The sequence below is a fragment of the Seriola dumerili genome, unplaced genomic scaffold, assembly GCF_002260705.1.
Source record: "Seriola dumerili isolate Sdu_G_001 unplaced genomic scaffold, Sdu_1.0 BDQW01000403.1, whole genome shotgun sequence".
Classification (NCBI taxonomy): domain Eukaryota; kingdom Metazoa; phylum Chordata; class Actinopteri; order Carangiformes; family Carangidae; genus Seriola; species Seriola dumerili.
This window is the reverse complement of record NW_019174658.1, coordinates 32,290-48,978: the sequence shown is the minus strand read 5'-3', so window position 1 is coordinate 48,978 and position 16,689 is coordinate 32,290. Positions and strand designations below refer to the sequence as shown.

Sequence of the window (16,689 nt, the reverse complement as noted above, 5' to 3'; positions counted from 1 at the left end):
AGTGATGATTAACACTAGCAATAAATCCTTGAATCAAAATGATTTATTAGGAAGCGCCTCAAAGCATATTCAAACACAACTGTGCTCTCACACTCACCGTCAGTCAGCTGGACACAAAAGTCTCTTCATGTCAGGGCAGTGAGCTGTGTCTGTCCGTCAGAGGTTAAATACCAGACCCTCAGGGGGGAGTAGGGTTGGACGGTCTGTCCCGGTGGACAGTGTGCAGTGGGAGGAGATGATCCCTTCACAATTCATCACATTTATAAGAGTTAAAAGATTAAAAGTGAGTTTTTAAAGTTTAGCCTAAGATTTTAAAAATGACAGGATCTGAAAATGTAAAGCAAATGACTAAAATTGTTGATGTCTCAGAGTTATAATCATTATCATTCATTTTAAATGTTATAAAATAAGGGTTTCATCACCACATGGCAGCAGCATGGGAATACGTCCAGGTTAACAAGTGATATTTATTTTATATCTGACAACAGACAACGTATTCCTTAGCAATAGAAATTTTCTTAAGAAATCATCAGTGTTTCGGGGCGTCCCGATGGTCAAGTCATTAGGGTGCATACCGTATGGGCACAGTGAGTCCTGAGGACCAGGTCCCCGGTTCGACTTCCAACAGGTCGGACCCTACACTGCAGGTCTCTTCCCCCCACTCTCTCTCCTGTATTTCCAGTCTCTCCCCGCTTTCCGTGTCAAATAAAGGCATAAAAATACCATCTGTGTTCTACAACACACAGTCAAACAACATGGGTCCTGACACTGTGTTGATGGTGGTCTGTGGTCTAATGGTCCTGTGTGACCGATGTGGTTTCTGCTGACCTAATGTGGACCCACTGAAATTGTCAGTGTCGCATCTCTTAGCTATCTGTTCCTCATCAGTCACCTTAGTGGTTAGTCCTGAAGAGTCATGTGGTGACATGACCTTCGCAGTCTTGGTCTTAGCTGATCATCATGTGTCCTGGAGACAGTCTCTGCGTAGGATACTGGACCTGTCTGTTGAAGGGATCCACTTCAGTCCTGCAGACACTGGTTCATCTACAGTAAACCCTCTATCCAGTGGCGATCCTGGACTCTGGGGCTCCAGGCAAACTGTAGCCCAATGGTTCCTAACCTGTGGGCTGATGGTGACAGATGGTGAATCTACAAGTGACTCCCCCCCAGATGTGGGCCACCAACGTTATTGAGATTTTCAAGTGGGCCATGAGTTGGAAATGGTCATTTTACAATAGCAAGGCCTTCGTATGAAATATGGAGAGCGCATCATGCCAAAGAAAAGGGCAGTTCCTACATATTGAGACTTTATGGTACTTCCAGTGTTTTGCAAACTAACGTGTGTTCTCTATTGGAAAAAACAAAGTAAAGTTTTTGTTTGTGTCAGGTGCAATAATTAACACAACATAAACACCAATTAGAGGTGTGAATGATGGTCTGGTGGGGATGCAGCCAGAGGCCGACCTCCTGTCTCAACTTCTCACACCTCCAAGATCTGGGAATTCATTACCACTGTCTGCCTCCTCAACCAGGGAGCTCATTATTTTCTGAGGGTGTGGAGAGTGGCTTTAATTTCATACTCATATGACAAACAAATTAGTGACCTGTCACTAAATACAGACGCATAAATGCTAGGACAGCAGAAAATATTATTGACAAAGTTATCTTCAGTTTTATATTTATGAGCGTGTTTTTTGTTTTATCTGATAGTTTTTATAATTAGTCAAATTGAGACTTTGACACCTGTAAATGTACAAAACAAATTCTCTCATAAAAAACAGAAGTTTGATTTCCAGGCAATAAAAATAATGTACCAAACCCACTTTTGGCTGCTAATACCAGTGACGTGCGGTGAGGTTCATGGCTGGTGAGGCACTGACTTCATCACTAGCGCCCTCTACCATGAGGCAGGAGAACTGCGTGCCTCACCCAGTGCGTCTTCGCAGCCGTTTTATGATTGCTCAGCACAAGAAACACGTTACACACATACAGTTGTTGATAAAATACACTGTACATTATATACCTCAGCTAACTAAACTATGGAAATTTATAATATAATTCATATAGCAAAAGTGTTTGAACATTTTAATAGCGACATACAGAGAGATAGCAATACAGTCTCACTGCACAGCAGGCCAGCAGTTAGCCGAGTCATTGCGCAATCCATGGTGAGGCTCAGCTGGCTGCTGCCTCACCGCAAGTCTCTTCTCAGTATTTGAACGGTAAATGTCAAAATTCAGCGATTTTGAATAAAAATAATCTAAAACTGGTGAAGTTAAATGGAAAATAACTTTATAGTATAATCACTGTATACATATAACAATTTAATTAATTTTTTTTCTTTTTACTTTTTTTTTCTTTCCATGATGGCAGGTGAGGCACTGCCTCACCTGCCTCCCCTGACTGCACGTCACTGGCTAATACTGTGTTCCATTTACCTCGGAAGTTGGACGTCGGAGCTGATTTATGCACCATAAATCTCTGGTAATCTCTGACTCTACACTGAAACCAGCTGACACTAGACTGAAACCAGCTGACACTAGATGTAAACAGCTGACACTAGACTGAACCAGCTGACACTAGACTGAAACCAGCTGACACTAGACTGAAACCAGCTGACACTAGACTGAAACCAGTGTGACAAGAACAGCTGTGCATATGAATTTGTAAATTCCACACATTCAAATAATAAAATCAGCAGGTCACACACAGCTCTGATTAATACTTTTTTATGAACAATAATTTACATCTTACAAAATGAAATAATTATTTAGTAATTATTACTTTAAACATTGACTGTTTGCATTACTGTACACATGCTGTATTTAAAGACACAGACTTTACAATCATGCTGATCCATTGTTGTTGATACATTCATTACATTTACGATATATTGCAGTTATTTGGCATAGAATTGCTATTACAGGATTTATCCCGAGTGTGTGTGTGTGTGTGTGTGTGTGTGCACTTTAGTTGAACTGATCATTTTAAAGTGATATTCCACATAAAATATATGTTTTGAGTATTTAACACTGTAGCTCAGCTTGCGTTAATGGCAGGTTGTTACAGAGCCTCCTCTTACAGCAAGCAATCAGGTGTTTCATACTCAAAAGGGACATTTAGCCACACTTATATGAATGTTCAAAGACTTTTAAATAATCATTGGTGATTTTCATACAATACTATTTTATTCTGTAAGTTTCTGATTGCATGGTTCAGATGTTATTGCAGACATTTAATGTTAGCTAGTGCTAACTAGATTAATGAATCCAAATAATGGCAAATAATATCTGAATCATGCAATCAGAATACTAAAACTAACTAATTCATTTCCATTAAGTCAATGAGTTTTAGTTTTGGTTGTTTTGTTTAAACTAATATCTGTTGTATGACTTGCAGTGTGTCTGTATTTCGTTGCATCGTGTGTGTTTGGTTGTGTTTTCTCTATCCGACTGTATTTCCTCACATTGCAGCATTTTTTCTAGATGCTGCACATGTGACCAAACTGATGATCATTTCCTCATGTGCTTTTGTTTTGGCTATTTACAAGTGCTTTCTTGAGTTTCAGTGCATTGAGCTTCAGGGCCACCATACACTTGAATGTTTGTGTTGCAGGTGTTGGTGTTGAAAGGTATTTTACAATGAAATGAACACATTAAAAACTTGCCCATGCAGCTGAGGGGTGTTTACAGTACCTTAAGACTGGTGGGGTTCGTGCCATTCCCACACAAAGCTCCCAACCAAACACAGAGCTGTGCTCCATGCATCACACACCACAGTGTGTGGGCCTACAATACACCTTCACTACACATTAATGAGACATGCAGCATTGCTTGTACAAGGTTACTGACAAGCACTGACAAGCACTTTGATCACTTGTCCCAGATCACTGAGACCAAAACCGTGGATGTGTAAAATCATCCACTGCTAAATGAAAATCAAAGAGACAAGGATCACTGTGTGGGACTCGAGTCACATGTATCCTGATTATATTTCTCTTAGTGCATATGGTCCTGAACGGTGACATTCATCACTGTTACTGATTCACTGCTTTCCTTCACTGCTCTCACCCATCTGATCAATCCAATAACTGGAGGAGCTGGAGACCTTTGGGGTGCGTCTCCCGGCCCTTAAACCAACCCTGGCTCCAATTTGCGAGCCTCCTCCACCTTCCTGGGCTTGCTGGATCCTAAAGGCCTCTCTTAGGTTCTGAGCTCGGATCTCCTTGCTCTGGATCTCCTCTACTACTCGACTGGGGAACCAGCCCCTTTCACCATCATGGAGCCTTTCACCCATCATCCAGCCTGGAACACAGGAGACACAAAAAGACCAGAGGCAACAAAGTTGGAAAGATAAATTTACAGAAAACGAAATATTTCAACTAGAAAATACAAATTCTTCTTATCTTGCAAGCAACAACATCGAAGGAGATATAAAAGCAGATTTGTGCTGCTACACACCGTCATCTGTCCTCTCTAGGAGGTTCAAAACATCAGCCATCTCAATGGAGAGTTCATCTGGCTCCTGAGATGAATACGACTGAATACACTGCACCTGTGGGGAGTCTAAACATCACAGACACTTTGAGTTCATATCTCCACAGCTGCATGTCGAGGACTGCGCTCAGTGATGGTGTGATGTTCTCTCTCACCTGGTTGGTGGGCGCTGGTCGACATAAAGCGTGTGCGCCGGTTAGGAGTGAGAGCACACATCCATCGCAGCTTGTCACTCCTGTCCACAGGATGCCATTGGTTAATGACCAGAAAGAGGTAAATTCATGTTTTCAACCTGAGACGTCGCCTTCCATGTTCATTATTCTTACAGTCGTGCAAACAATGTGAACCAACACATGGTATATCAATCCACACCAGCACAGACATATTCTGGCCTTTTTCTTTTATCAACTATCTCCTGACTTACAGTATCTTATTCCATAGAGCTCCACTGTCCAAAAACTACTCAAACACACAAGCCTGTGCTTTAATGGGTAACATGTTCCTTCATGACCTTTAACACCAGACTAACAACAGCTTTGTATCTGTTTATATTACTGTGTTTCTTGTAGTTTACTGATGGAGTCCAGCTCCTCAGAAGCTCTGTCTGTCTGCTGTCATTAAGATTTCTATTAAAAAATAAATATAAATAAATATAATAAATGTTGTGTCACGTGTCTTTACCTCCTTGGTACTTTGGACCACAGTTGTGTTTAAGTACAGTTAAACTTGGAAGCAGCTCTGCTTCTTATGTTTATATTTATAGGAATCATTATGAGCATTATTAGTGTTATTAGACTGTAAATCAAACACGTTACCATGGTTGCCAAATGATTTGCGCACCTACATCACTTATAAAGTTGCTTATAATAAGATTGCCTCCTGAACTGTTCACAATCATACGACTTTAGAAGGAGTTTCATGCTAAAATCACATGTGAAGTGATGCAAAGTGTTAGTTCAGGCAGAGCTCTGAAGTCGGACTTGTATTGGTTGATTGGCTCTAATTGTTTGTAACATGCTTTACAAAGATTGGCTCATTCACAAATTGCTTTCATCCAGAGTTTCCTTAGGAGCAGACCCATCCTGAGCTGCTTCAGATACTCACATACTGGCGGCCTTGAGCATGTAGCTGACTTCACGTTCCTCTTGGTTCTCCAGCAGCTTCAGGTTAAAGACACTGGCCAGAAGCTGGCCCTGGTCTTCGAGGTCTTCGGTCCTCAACATGGCCCGCGAGCACGAGTCCAGAACTTGGAACTTGTCACCACTGATAACAAGTTGGTTTGATTAACAATCCCTGCTTTCAGTGCAACAACTGACTGATTTGTTTTGGAATGTAAACACACTCATGCTCAGTCGCCGGTTTATTAAGTCCACCTGTCTGAAACTAATGCAGCCTAATCCAACAGTGCTGCAGTAATCCTCAGTCATGAAGCTTATAATGGTCAGTGTTCATTGTAAATGGTTCAGAGGTGTTGATTCAACTGTGTGGCAACTCTGGAGGATGTAGTTTTAGCCAGGTGTACCTAATAAACTGCCAGCTCGGAGTAAACGCACAGATAAAACGTGTTCAAACAGAAGAATCTTGCTCACCTGGAGCTGCGCTTGGTGACCAGCAGCAGATTGTTAAACAGGAACAAGTACACCGGTTGGTAGAGCTTACGACTCCGCATGGTCCTAGTGCTCTTAGGTCCAGACATTAGCTGCACTTCCCCTTTCTTTAGCAACCAGCGCGAGTGGGAAATGATGGGCACAGACTACAGGGGTTAACAGAGGTCAAATTAGTGTAAAACTAAACAAACTGTATCCTATAGTTCCTACACAGTGTCACTCTTTATTTGCATTTAATCACTTCTGTTGAACTGAGAGATGTTCAGCACATTTCTTTTCATTTGGAAAACTTTTTAAATGTGCAACCGTTGACAGGCGACAGAACGCTAACTTTAGTGATACCTCAGTTTAACACATGATGGACAGCTCTCATACTAAGTTAGTTAATTGAAAAGATAATAAACTTGTCAACAACAGCATATCGGCTTCCATATAAAAAAACCCTTGTAGCAGCTTTTAACAAGAATCAGTATTAACGGCCACATGTTTCAGCCACACGTCTCAAACCTTTGGAATGAGACAGACTCATGTCCTGAAATCCAGACTTCAAGACGGTGGTCTCTAAATTGGGACACAACTATAGCCTGAACCAAATCCCCTTAATCCTCAGATCCATTATTGCATTGTCTGATCGTTGCTCACACACTGCGTCGACCCTCTCGTCACATTTAGTTACGACCACATCAGCTTCATATTAGGAGTTGGCGACAGGCACCGAGACCCAAACTGTGTGACGTCATTACTGTTGAAATAACAAGAGAATAAGACTCAGTTTACCTTGGATTTAAACTCCAGTGTTTTCTCAATGCTGATCAGCTCCTCGGTGCGACTCATTTTTCGCACCCCCTCGTTACACTCCTTCACAATCTGAGAACGACACAAACATCAACCATCAGTCCGTCACCTTATAACACGGCGTGATGTTTTCTCTTCTTTTGGGCTTTAATGAGGGGAGAGGTAAAACCTGTTTCTTATAAACCAGCCTTTCTCAAAGTGTGGTCTGCGGGTGACTCCTGGTGGTCTGAGTCAATTTGGTAAAATATTTAATATATTTAAAATTAGTGTTTCTCAAACTGTCAAAGTCTGGTAGAGCGTATTGTATATGTGTTGTTTTTAATACTAAATCAGCTCGTATATAAATTCAAACATCATTTGAATCAGCTGTTTTACAGTGTAGTTGAACGTCACTGTAACCGACTGTTTTGTGACAGTTTATGTTTTATGATTTAAGTCAGAAATGATTAGCATGACATTTAAAATGAAATGTGTATGAAGCTAACAGTTAGCCTTCCTGTTATTGAGCTAAATGTCATCAGTCATCAGCCTGTGAACGATCAAATATTGACAATGAACAAGATCATGGAGCAGAGGACACAACGGACACAGTGTTATATGTTCAGTTTTACCAGTTATGTCGTCACCATGACTGAGACTCGTGGTGCGTTCGATGACATCGGCCACCGTTCATTTGTGTGTGATCATTTTGAAGCTACATAAATTGCACCACATGTTGCCGTGCAGTGTGTGAAGCACAGGGGTTGAAGATAATTAACCCCTCAGCTGTACAGCATGTCAGTCCCCTTCTCTCTATCCCTGCGTTTCCTGTCTCTTTCACTGTCCTATCAAAATAAAACACCTGTCCCAGGTGACATTCTTCCGTAAAAACAATAATAATATTATAATAATATTATAATATTGAAATATTAGTCAGTCAGGTGGTCTGTGAGTTCGATAAACACCGTTTTAAACTCATATTCAGTCAAACATCTGATCCACAAACTGCTAATATTTTAAATTAATCAGCCGTACTCGTGAAATAAATCGTGCAAAGTTTGTGGAGGCGATGACCCCAAACATGCACAGCTGTTCAATGCAACGGTCACTTTATCTTTCATCTCAATGTAAACCTTAGAATTACTCCAGTTATGATACACAGTAATATACCAGTGTGTGATGAGCCAACATAGTGAATAAATAAATGAGTCACACCCTCACAACCACTTCACTGCCTGTCTACACCCGGGCCCCTGGCCTGGGCCGGGCCCCTCGACTGATACCCACCTGCTCCAGCTGCTGATGTGCTTTTATAGCATTTGCTTCGCTCTTGGAGTTTTCTTCGGCTTTTTTCAGGATGTTCTGTGAAGAGAAACAAAGTCAAATAAAAACCACAGCATCAGCGTCACTGCTGAAGCTCGTCCTTTCACTGTGTTCGGTTTTACATTATGTTGAAACGCTCACTTGTACGAGCAGCTTGAGTCTTGTGATCCTCTGGAAAGGAAGGATGAGGAACGAGGTGAAGGACAGGCCCCTGACACGAGGATGGTTCTCCAGAACGGCCATGGCCTCCCGAAACGCCTGGTTTCCCTCTCTGGACAGACAGATACATCACAGCACAATGCTTAGATCATACAGCTCTATCACACACACACACACACACACACACACTGGATAAAGATCGCACTGGCTTAGTTGATTGATTTCATTTTAGTAAAGCATCCTTTAATCTCTTAGTTCACTTTATGACCAAATCTATGGAGGTAACTTCCTGGCAAAGCAAAGAAAATATATTTTACGAATGGCTGACAATTCACTAACAAACACAGTGTGGTTTTCAAATACAAAACAGCATTAACAAACCAACCACAGACTGTAAATAACATTGTGACGTCAACCACAAGCTCAGAGTGAGCTGCTCCACAGTTGCCATCTTGACACTATCTGACTCCGCCCCTAACTCCCAGCTAATCCAAAAATGGACAAAGAGGAGGGACATGGATTGAGCTGGATGTCACCCACCTGTCAACCTCTGAGACTGAAACATGAAGCATCAGCAGTGAAGAACCAGAAGCTGCAGATCCTCTAACGACCACTAGAGTCTGGCTCCAACAGTGAGTCAGTCCCCATAGACTCCCATGTTAAAATGTCCAACTTTACAGCAGAAATCAACATGTTTACAGCCTGGTACAAAAACTGTTGTGGTCTCTAGAGCTAATTTCCTCCTTCATGACAGCTGTTTATATAACTCACCTGTTTATATAACTCACCTGTTTATGTTTTATTAAGGACTGTGGGACTATGAGGGCATGGCCTCTTTGAGTGACAGGTGGGTGAGCGTATGCTTGTCACTAAAAGTCTAAGCTCCACAAGCCCCTCCTCTTTGAACATTTTTGGATTAACTGGAATTTAGGGGCGGAGTCAGGCACTGCCAAGATGGCGATGATGGAGCAGCTCACTTTGAGCTACCGTGGGTGACATCACAGAGGCGACGTCCATCTTTATTTACAGTTTACGCTTCTGACTGACGCCCTTCTCCTCTGCCAGCTGCGGAAGTGTCATGGTGAATAAATCAGTCAAATGTTCCTGTTTCACCTGTTTCATGTTGGTATTCTCTTAACTTTAATTAGACTGATGACTGTCAATCACACAGAAGAGGTGACGCCCAGTGACGCCCTGTTTGGACCAAAAGAGAGAAGATAAAGATGCTAAAAATAACAACATGACGTGAGAGATAATGACAGCAAATTCTTGATTTTGAGTTTCAGCTTCTCTTAACTGTTAATTAACAACAAAAGAGGTCTATAGCACCGAGTTTGGCTACACAAACAATCCTTGAATCCTTGAATCCTTGAATCCTTGAATCCTTGACAGTAAGAAAAGTAAATCACCAGCCTCTTCCTGTAACGTTCCTGAACTGTGATCCAGCAACAAAATCAAGACACTGACTGGAACCTGTTTGTGATACGACTTTAATGAACTGGCCTGAACACGTGTGTTTATACCTGAGGTCGTACGTGAAAAGGTTTTGTGGAAAATTTACTTCACAGCACAAAAAAAAAAAAAAAAAAAAAAAAAAAAAAAAATCACTTCTCCTGTTAGAGAATGTGACGTAAGAGAGCAAATCGCCTTTTTGCTTTATGATATGCAGCCTGGAAATAATCTGTCCTGGAATGAACAGCAGTGAAAACCTCTTAAGACTCCAGCGGCTGCATGAGAGCGAAACATGTCTGACCTCAGAGAGAGAGAGAAAGTAAATCTTCTCCTCCCACGTATCACAACGATTAGTCACTGGGTTTTCGCACAGTTTTGTCACGTGATTCCTGAACTGATGTAACCACCATTTCTACATGACAAGTCATTACTGATCACACCCTGTGAATATGATCAGACCTGTGAGATGTGACTTTATTCACATCTAGAAAATATCTCTCAGACTTTATTGCTGCTGCGTCTCCAGCATCTCCTTGAGGTTTTCGCTGTTTCTCATTTTACATCATTTTCATTTCAGCAACCAGCAGGTGTCAGGTGTTTTCTCAGCAGCTGGCAGACGTCCCAGGGACCTGTCCTCTGCGGTGCGTGGGAACTTCACACTCTCACTCAGGTATGTGTGGTTGATGAAGAGGAACATAAGCATTATATTCATAGTTAGCCACACCCTGCACAGCAGAAGCAAACCTATTCTCCTCTGAAAGATGACAGACATTCATAGACATTAAAACAACATCAATGTCTGAAGGATGACGCCTGTTATTCTTCCTCCCTGTCCGAGCGTGTATTCACAGTAAGCAGCCAAACAGGCCACAGTCCTGTTCCTGGTACAGGCCTTGTGTCATTCACTGCTTTCAAAAGATCATATTATATAGATTTATCTATATATATTGATGAATTACAACCATTTACTTCAACAGGAAATGCGTATCTGACTCACACATGAAGGCTGGAAAATGACATAAACATAAGATAAATAAATGAACGCAAAATAAATACATTTTTTGTATTTCAATATTTCTACATTTATTTATTCATTTATCTATTTGTGTACTTCTGTGTTAGCATGTTAATTAGCTAGGTGGTCCCACCTCAGTCTAAAGCTGGATTGGTTATAGCTGTGGGATTGATTGGACAGATCTACTAATAATAGAAATACAGAAATGAATAAATAACTGCGAAATAAACATTGAAATAAATACATATATTTTGGTGATGAAAATGGTTCTCTGTATTTTTCTTTTACATTTATTAATTTATTTATTTATTCATGCATTCCTATGTTAGTATGTTAATTAGGAAGGCGGTCCTACCTCAGTCTAAAGCCAGATCATTTATCACGTGATTGATAGAATGGATCTACTAATAATAGAAATAAACAAATAAATGTTGAAATAAATAAATAAATAATGCAAATTAAACACATTTTGGTATGAAAAGGGCTATTTCTTTATTTGATCATATATATATATTTTTTTATTCATGCATTTCTACATTCATTTATTTACATTTAGGGTAACTGTTAATTGATATATTTCTACATTTATTTATGCATTTATTTTTCTATTTCTATATTTATTGATTTATTTATTTCTATATTCATTTATTTCTGTATTTCTATGCTCATATGTTAAATAAATAAATGTTTAAATGAATAAATAAATCAATACAATTTCAATACCAAAATGTATTTATTTTGCCTTTGATTATGTGTTTAATTATTCATTTCTTTTATTTATTTATGCTTATGTCATCTTTTTGAATTACTAGTGGAAGAAGGAGGCACATATTTACAGATGTATTCATAAAGAATAGCTACTCACAAAATGCGTCTGTAGTTCTTCTCCTGGTACACCTGGTTAATAACGTATTTGATGAAGACGCTGAAGTGTTTGACGGCGTGGTGGTAAACAATGTCACAGACGTCAGAAATCACAATAGACTCCTCGATCCGGTGCTCGAGATCCATCAGGAACCTGAAGATTTGAAGGGGCCGTTATTATCAGGTGGTGTGAAGCTGATCAGACTTTGATTAAGAGACCTTGTCCTACCTCTCACTGGCTTTCATGACCTCCTCGATGTTGGAGAACAGGAAGTGCATGTCGGACTGGCTGAGGGTGGTGATTAAAACAGGGTTACGTAGGAAGTGAGTCTCTAAAATTTCCAGACTCTTGTAGTAGGATGCTTCTGAGGTCACAAGCTCAAACATGGCCTAGACAGAAAAGCACATGATGAGGCCACATTAATATCAATAGTGACTGGAGATCTCCACATCCAGAGAGCAGCTGATGATGAAGCTCTAAGACACACAACACTCATTTTCATTTTTGTATTTGAAAAATTTAGATTTAAATGCAAAAGTGATAGACACCAACAATAAATGCAACCTTCAGGGAGGAGATTATGTTCCGGTTTTGGGACTGGGCCTAATATTCTGTGACTCACCTCCTGCATGATGATTTCTCTCTGAGGTAACTTGCTGAGCAGCCCGCTGGCCTGCACGGCCTCCAGGTTCTGCCACAGGCTCAGTGAGCGAGCGCTGTTCCTCAGCTGCAGCTGTAACGCCGGGGGGGACGTGACACCCGACCCTGCCGCCACGGTCCCCGCCGTGACCCCGGGAGAGAGGTTGTCACGCTGCCGCCGCTGCTCGATCTCCTGCTGCTTGGAGGTGTCCCGGTATTCCTGGTACAGGACGGCTGGAGGGTCAAAAGACAGCGAGTCAGTCGTTAGGCACACGTGGTATTTCTTGTTGCCGGGGTAACCACAGTGTCAGTGTGAGGAACAGTGTTAGAGAGGTCCTGCCTCTGATCAGTATTGATCTTAATATTTCAGTAAACTGTACTTTTCTTTTTTAACTTCCTGTCTGCACACCAGGTTGGAGTAAGTTGTGTAACTGACATCTGCCACGTGGCTTTCAGTTGAGTTTTATTTATTCTTATTTATCTTTCTATTTATTTTTCATTTTAAGATGTTGAACTGGTTTGTTCTTTTATTCTATGATTGTTTCCTGGGTTGTTTTCCCTCGAATACTCTGCTTTTACTCCTGGTTATTTATTTTATTTCTACTTTTATTCACTGGTTCTACTCTCCTCCAAACATCTCCTTTCTTTTAGCATTTATTATTTTATCACTCGACATCAATCATTTTCTTTGTTTTCCACTCTTCAGTGTTTCCTCGGTTCCTGTTATCGTCTCATTGTTTTTATATGGTTACTATAGTAACGGTCATTGCTTTGTTAGGTTTATGAAAAGATGGGGATTTGGGTTAAAATAATTTCCTTAACATTAGATGATCTTTGTTGCCATGGTTACAATAACAACAAACGGTCATGGATAATAGAAACTACATGGGAATCGAACACACGGCTCTCCTGTGTCACATTCATCCCCCTCGTCCTCCTGACGTGGACGTTGTCTCTCTTTATTCTACGTCACCGACACTTTTCCCTTCGCTCCTGTCATCATTACTACGACCACTAGATGTCACCTAGCAACAAACCTAACTGTGATGTCATAATGACCTGCTGACAGACGACCTTATGTATCTTAATACAAAGTTTCAGCTCTGCAGATCTCCTGAGAAAAGGACGGAGGTCAGTGAAACTGGAGCTCGCCCAGGAGTGGGCGGGACCTCAGCTCTCTGCCGCGCTGCGGAGGCTGCAGAGCCTCGTACACCAAGTTTCAGGTGGGTTGAAAGTTTGCTGATAAGAACAGATGCTCTTTGCAGGGAACACTGGCTGTGTGTGTGTGAAGAGGGAAGGTGACTTTGAACAGCGGGCGCCTGTTGCATAATCTCCCTCAGTCATATACTGCAGATTGCTTTGGTGGGCGTAGAACTGGACTGAGAATTACATAAGAGAGAGCGAAGCACGCACACGCAGCCAAAGAAATGCACAGGTTAGAGAGAGAGAACAGATATCTGTACACCACGTGACACCGCTGCTCTTCTTCTGTCTCTCCTCTTTCCTTTTGAATCGTGAAGCAAAGTCCTGCAGGTAAACTGCTGCCCTGACTAAATCCCTGCAAATAACCATTATCCTGTGCACACACTGAGCGACACTGTGGTGAGTGGTCTGTCAACACTGCCAGACTATCAGCTTAGAGAGGCACTCAACCTTGGTGAGCGACTCAGAGATCTGCAGTAACAGATACACCTGAGAGCGTGTTGTCGGGTCTGTGGTCTGTGTTTGCATGTGTGTCAGTCATGTAACGTGTTCACATTCGAATGAGAGGATTTTGTAGCAACGGTTCTGGAGGTGGGAAAAGTGGGTGGAATATCTGCGTCTTTCCTCACCGATGTTTTTGATGATGTTGAGGCTGTGGCAGATCGTCTGGGAGCTTCCTCCATTGCTCAGCAACCTGCACAGAAACACAAAGACAGAAGAAAATCCATGTTTGGGCGGGCAGGCAGATGGACGGATTTATTCACTTTATTCTTCAAAATTACGCAGCAGTGCCGATGGTGCATTCAAGCACACAGATGAATTCTCTGCTCCGTCTTCTCCAACACCAACACAGCGAACCGTAGCGATTATTATTCATTATATTCGATGAAAATATTAAAACATCCATCTGCGCCTCTTCACAGTGAGTCACCACTCAGTCAGTTCAGTCTCTCCATCACATATTTTCAAATACTTCACACTCTATTTTTATTTTGTTGCTCATCAAGCCAAAGTACTAAAACCATTTCTCCTTATTTCCCTGTTTACGACCCTCAGAAAACCTGACAACGAGAATCCTGTCATAGTTTTCAGTGTGGTGCGGTCTGACCTGAGGTTGGCGTTCTCCCAGTCCGCTCCGTCAGAACTGGGCTGCTGTGAGCTCATGGCGATCCCTCTGACCTCCTGCACCGTGCAAGCTGCAGCCGTTTGCTCGGACAGCTTCTTTATGTCTCCGCTGTGAACGCCGTGAGTCCGGTAAGTGATCATGTCAGCTGGAGAATCTCTGTGCTGGCTGTTGGAGGCAGCGGATGTGTACACACTCCCTCCTCCCACTCCTCCTCTTCTCTTATCCACAGCATCCCTGTTGCACGGAGCATGTCTGCTGCTGGCCTCGCCATTGCTTGGCAACACAGTTCTGGAATGATGGAGCTGTGGCGAAAGCTGAGGGCTGCAAAAAAGCAGGTTTTAGAAACACATGTACAGCAGACATCCTCACTGAATCTCTGCAGAGTAAAATCACCTACATTTGTTATGTTGAAGTTCAGTTCATCCTATTTTTTACTTTTGTATTTGACCTGCTGTGTCCTCATTCAGTGGCAGCTGCATGTATCAGTAAACCATCACTCACTCTTCATTATCAATCATCAAAGGGATGATCAATGATCAATGAAAGAGCTGATACTGACACAGAAAGCGCTTTACACTTGAATATCATTGATCATCAGGGAAATAAATTAAAGCTCCTCCAGTGTAAAGGTCTGTGTCCATGTGTAGTGTGATTATAGATCAGCTCTAGCTTCTATATTAATACTGTGAAAGTATCAAAGCCTCAGTCCACAGAGAAATGCACACAGCCTGTATTCAGAAACTGAACCTTAAAACCAGCCGTCAGGACTTCTGGAACTTTGTGATGTCACAACAAAGCAGTCACCGAGTCCCGCCCACCTGGACCCACCATCCAAAAAAAGGTGGAAAAAAAACAGAAACTTACAAAAAATTGTGAAAATGCTCAAAATCAAAATCCAAAATCATAGAAAAACAGGCTGCAACAGGGGAGGACTGGAACAAAACAGGAAGACAACTGAAACACTGAAAGAACAGGAGACAGAGACACGAGGGAGACAGGACGAACTGACAGAGACTAAATACACACAAGGGAGGCAGGTGATTGAACACAGGTGAAACACATGAGGGCGGGGCAGACGATCAAACTGGAGGGAGACAGGACAAAGACAGGAAGTAAAAACAACAAGAGACACACAACGAAAACTTCTTCAAAATAAAACAGGAAATGACAATGACCAAACTAATATAAAAAGTCCAAACACAAAGAGTCCTTAAGGAAAACCACGACATGTATCTGCAGATGGTTCCTCTCTCCTCTTATACACACCAGTGAATGTATGTGGTGTGTGCAACATGTCTACGTCAGGAGTCAGTGAAGACCCAGGAACAGTAGACATGATAGACACCAGGTCTAAACACCACCATTTATTCTTATATCACAGTGTATAGATACGGCTGTGGGCAGACGTTTGGACCTGAATGTTTCTGTTCAACTTTGTTCTTCACACTGAAAAACAGTTTTCTCTCTGAGACTGCACCTCCGACTCTGAAGGATAAAGCAGGTTTAACCCTCTGGAGTCCATTTTAAGGATTTTTTTATGCATTCACTTCTGTCACACACATTTTAAACCACATGCATGGAATCCTTTTTTCAGCATAAACTCAGACAAACTGCCAGGAACCCAAGATATATGAAATATAGAACAAACACCTGTGAAAACGTTCATCTCTTTAGTCATAATCAATCGAAATATTATTATAGTATTGTTTTACTATTTGTACCCTGATACGGCAGAAATATGTAAGAAATGAAACTACAGAACAGTCTGTTTACATGTAAAGGGATTTTATTATGTAATGTAATGTGTTGATGTGTGAAAGTCACACATCAACACTTTCGACTGATTTCCTCCGCTTGTCTCTACATGACATATAAAGTTCTGTAAGTGTAAATAAAACAGTCGCAGACGGACGAACTGTTAATGCTGCTGATTCCCAGAAGTCTTAATCTTTATTGAACCCTGTGAACATTTTCTGACTTCTGTCCAGACGACAGCGTGACTCACACTGAGGGTTGATGAGCGGATCCTG

General features: G+C 41.5%; 1 protein-coding gene across 1 annotated transcript in view; it reads right to left on the bottom strand.

The window, feature by feature from the left end:
- Nucleotides 1-2,800: 2,800 nt before the first annotated feature.
- ngef (neuronal guanine nucleotide exchange factor) overlaps nucleotides 2,801-16,689 on the bottom strand; it is a 21,196-nt gene continuing 7,307 nt past the window's right edge. Inside the window, exons 3-15 of the mRNA XM_022761355.1 lie at nucleotides 14,642-14,980; nucleotides 14,163-14,227; nucleotides 12,314-12,564; nucleotides 11,920-12,080; nucleotides 11,692-11,844; nucleotides 8,342-8,471; nucleotides 8,165-8,239; nucleotides 6,881-6,970; nucleotides 6,086-6,249; nucleotides 5,601-5,759; nucleotides 4,652-4,731; nucleotides 4,461-4,565; nucleotides 2,801-4,304 (exon numbers count right to left, since the gene is read on the bottom strand). Coding sequence (XP_022617076.1) covers nucleotides 4,045-4,304; nucleotides 4,461-4,565; nucleotides 4,652-4,731; nucleotides 5,601-5,759; nucleotides 6,086-6,249; nucleotides 6,881-6,970; nucleotides 8,165-8,239; nucleotides 8,342-8,471; nucleotides 11,692-11,844; nucleotides 11,920-12,080; nucleotides 12,314-12,564; nucleotides 14,163-14,227; nucleotides 14,642-14,980 — 2,032 coding nt within the window. The 3' untranslated portion in view covers nucleotides 2,801-4,044. The remainder of the gene's footprint in view (nucleotides 4,305-4,460; nucleotides 4,566-4,651; nucleotides 4,732-5,600; nucleotides 5,760-6,085; nucleotides 6,250-6,880; nucleotides 6,971-8,164; nucleotides 8,240-8,341; nucleotides 8,472-11,691; nucleotides 11,845-11,919; nucleotides 12,081-12,313; nucleotides 12,565-14,162; nucleotides 14,228-14,641; nucleotides 14,981-16,689) is intronic.